The following is a 3,936-nucleotide window of genomic DNA, read 5'->3' as shown; positions in this document are numbered from 1 at the left end:
TATTGAATTATATATCTTCAAAACTATAAAGAAACCTGTATCAACAACATTACTTCATGACATCAACCACCGCACAGCTGAGTGTCGTCAATGGATCAAAACTTTAGTACATGATGAGAGGTGAGTGTCGTCATTGCAACTTTAGTACATGATAAATAGGTTTCTATCATTAGACAGGTGAGTGTCGTCATTGCATCAAACCTTAGTACATGATATCTACCACCGGAAAGGTGAGTGTCGTCATTGGATCAAAACTTTAGTACATGATATCTACCACCAGAGAGGTGAGTGTCGTCATTGCATCACAACTTTAGTACATGATATCTACCACCAGAGAGGTGGGTGTCGTCATTGCATCACAACTTTAGTACATGATATCTACCACCGAAAGTGTCGTCATTGCATCAGAGCTTTAGTAAATGATACCACCAGAGAGGTAAGTGCCATCATTGGATCAAAACTTTAGTACATGATATCTACCACCAGACAGGTGAGTGTTGTCATTGCATCACAACTTTTAAATTATTACATGATGTCAACCGACGGACAGGTGGGTGTCGCCATTGCATCACAACCTTACTACATGGTATCTAGCTACCACCGGACAGATGAGTATCGTCCTTGCATCAGACCTTTAGTACATGATATTACTACCGGGCAGGTGAGTGTCGTCATTGCATAACACCTTTACTACATGATATCTAGTACCGGACAGGTGATTATTGGCATTACCTCAAAGATTTACAACATGATATCTTCTACCGGAGGGGTGAGTGTCGACATAACATCAAAACTTTTCGACATGATATCTACTACCGGACAGGTGAGTGATGGCATTATATCAAAACTTAACGACATGATATCTACTACCGGACAAGTGAGTGTCGCCATTGCATCACAATGGAAGTACATGATATCTACTTCCGGACAGATGAGTGCCGCCATGGCATAACAACTTAAGTACATGATATCTTCTATACCTGAAAGGTGAGTGTTGCCATTGCATCAATACTTTAGTACATGATATCTACCACCAGAGAGGTGAGTGTCGTCATAGCATTAAAACTTTAGTAAATGATATCTACCACCGGACAGGTAAGTGTCGCCATTGCATCACTTTATTGTAAAAAGACAATTATTAGGTATCATACAAAAGAACAGAAATATTTCATATAAATATAGACTAGTCATTTTTGCATAGCCATATTACCATTCATAAAGCACGAGATAAACATAAGAAAAACAAGTGACAACTTAAAATGTCCTATGATTTTGAAATCAACAATAACTTATACAAAATCTAATATATAGGCAAATTGTCAATAATATTGTTTCAATATCATCAATTTTAATTTCATTTACAATGTATATATATATAATTCACTACTATAATTATGTTGACAAGTGTACATATATCAAACCAAATATCGTGCAATGTTGTGGAGCTTGAAATGGCACTAGGGTGGCTGGCGTAAACATGGCGGTGATTTAGAGGTTGCGTTGGCCGGAAGTCATTGGATATGTCTCGATCTTCTTCATTAGCGTAGTTCCGGTGGACATTATGACGGAATTTCATCAGCTAAAATATCAATATATATAACATCCGGTGAAACAAACTTTTGTGTTTTTCTTTGACTCTACCGGACAACAATAATGATACAGATCCGAGGAGCACGAAATGGTAAATATATCAACTAATCACTGGGTATCCTCAAATACATTTCATTTAGGAATTTATTAATTAAAGTATTAGGATATATAAAGTAAGCACTCATACAAACCTGATCCTCGGAAATTTTGATGGTGTCTTTAAAGATCGTCCATATGACACTTTCAGAACAAGGAGGAGTGGTTAGGCTACCATGATAACGGTAGTAAACTTGTAGGTCTTCCGGAAACAGTTCAGCCAATGGAAACGTAGTCAGATTAACGTGATCATCTAAATTACACACATTGTAGTGACTTTTTCTCATCAAAAGTCCAAGGATTATACTCAAAAACACTGTTTAGAAATGTTTGGAAATTGAGAAAAATACCTTTATGGGCAATTTGGTAAAAATGGCGAATGATTTCATCAAAATGGTGGTTAACTGCCCCTACCTATAAAGGAAGTTAGGCCGAAGTATGGGTAAAATCATATATGTGAAATATCAGCAAAGATATAGTACATTAGTTACAATATATACAGTGTAAATGGATATCACTTACTGTAAAATCACTTATTTTCGTGGGTCTAAATTTCCGTGGATTGAGGACAAATGACTGGTTGAAGGGGATTTAATTTCGTGGATAAGGGAGAAACATCACATTGAACACTGAAGTAAGGGATTTTAACATTTCGTTGGGGGGGGGGGTGAATTCGTGGGTATCTTATACCAAGAAAACAACGAAAATCAACCCCCCACGAATATTAGTGATTTCACAGTATGTAACTTTACTTATGAATTTCACTTATATAATACTTGACCTCAAATAAGAACGCCAGCACGTGCAGTCCATTTGTTTGATTCATTGCGTCAGCGAAAGTGTTGTACTTTGAATTGTAGTGTACAACGTGCATCTTTAAAAAAAATATTAAAAAGGTTCATATGCTAGATATAGTCGAACAATTGTTTGTCTTTTTTCATGATATCTTTTTTAATTTTAATCATGATTGTCTGGTTACTGTTACGAAGCATGTTTTGAGTACCTCCATCGGGAAATGTCGGTTGTTAATGTCGTGTTCAGAGCCTCGCTTGTCTTCAGAGCCCCAATGGAAGTGAAACTGCTTAGCCCAGTATGTGTCGCTAACACCTCCACGTGATATCGTCATCATATTACCCATAAGGTCTATTTGTACTATAATCCGCAAAATAGCAAATTTACAAGAGGAAAGAATAAAAGATATTACATTCAAAGATTATTACACTGACAGCCATAAAGGACTGGCACTTAGCTAAAATCAATATCGTTGAATGATATGACCTTGTTCTTTAAGTAAGAGACCTCAAGATCTAAATTCGGCCTGCTTTATTTTGAAATTCAAAGAAAAAGATTATCCTCAATCAGCATTCTACGGAAAAAAACAAGTTACACAAATCAAGACGTTACATCCGCAAACATTCTGCATCATGAAATACAGGAATCGTCTTACCTGTATGTCCATTGTTTTTCATGCTCATCTTGACCTTGTTGATTTGGTCGTAGCCCATGAAGTTGAAGGCTGTTAGATTTGTGTCAAGGACAACCTTTGATGTATCCACAGAGATGGGAGACTGGCTGGTACCCCCACATTGAGGATAGTCCTTAACCCAGGTGGACGGTCCTTCATAAAAAAGAATACACTTGCTTTTTTGAGGTGACATGATATAAATATGCGGTGTTTATTTAATTAACAGTCAGTTTACTGAATATTCCACTTGAATTTTTATGACTTTCTGATAAAAAGGATGGTTTCAAATTTGAGAAATTATGTACCTTAAACTTTATTTCCTTTCGAAAAAAAATATTACTTCCTCTTTCAGCAGAGGTATCTTTTTAGTACCTTACCACAAAAGTATTAAAATACATACTTTTTTTTAAGGAGGAACTTATTTTTCTATCATTTTAAATAGCAATAGATTTTTAGATCTTTTACATAAGATGTGCAATCTTTGCAAAAATTCATAACTCAAATTAATAAACAAATGTTAAAAAAGTGTAAAATATACTGAACAGAATATAAGGTGATTTTCTAACCCTCATTCAAGAATATACTTACCAATTCCAGGTACATAACCCCACTCATTGCCTGTAAAATTAAACATACAAGTAAACATCAGGAATAACATTTTACATGTTCATGTACCACAAAAGTTCTTGTAAATCGGGTATATAGACCCACTGGCATTATCTGTCAAATCAAATTTAAACAGATGAAGATAACGACCATTGATTGATCTCATAAATCTTGTAAAC

General features: G+C 35.5%; 1 protein-coding gene across 1 annotated transcript; it reads right to left on the bottom strand.

Annotated features, from left to right (window-relative positions):
• Positions 1 to 1,347: 1,347 nt before the first annotated feature.
• Positions 1,348 to 3,344, bottom strand: LOC133197030 (carbonic anhydrase 14-like). The gene is made up of 6 exons (XM_061332869.1): positions 3,134 to 3,344; positions 2,690 to 2,838; positions 2,468 to 2,560; positions 2,037 to 2,100; positions 1,782 to 1,939; positions 1,348 to 1,579 (listed from the first exon to the last, which is right to left on the bottom strand). Exons 1-6 carry the CDS (start codon positions 3,342 to 3,344, stop codon positions 1,355 to 1,357), a joined length of 900 nt encoding a protein of 299 aa, XP_061188853.1. The 3' UTR covers positions 1,348 to 1,354.
• Between the last annotated feature and the right edge of the window lie 592 nt (positions 3,345 to 3,936).

The sequence above is a fragment of the Saccostrea echinata genome, unplaced genomic scaffold (genome assembly GCF_033153115.1).
Source record: "Saccostrea echinata isolate AGI-Se365-2 ecotype Australia unplaced genomic scaffold, CSIRO_AGI_Sech_v1 ptg000030l, whole genome shotgun sequence".
Taxonomy (NCBI): domain Eukaryota; kingdom Metazoa; phylum Mollusca; class Bivalvia; order Ostreida; family Ostreidae; genus Saccostrea; species Saccostrea echinata.
This window is presented reverse-complemented; position numbering and strand designations above follow the sequence as displayed.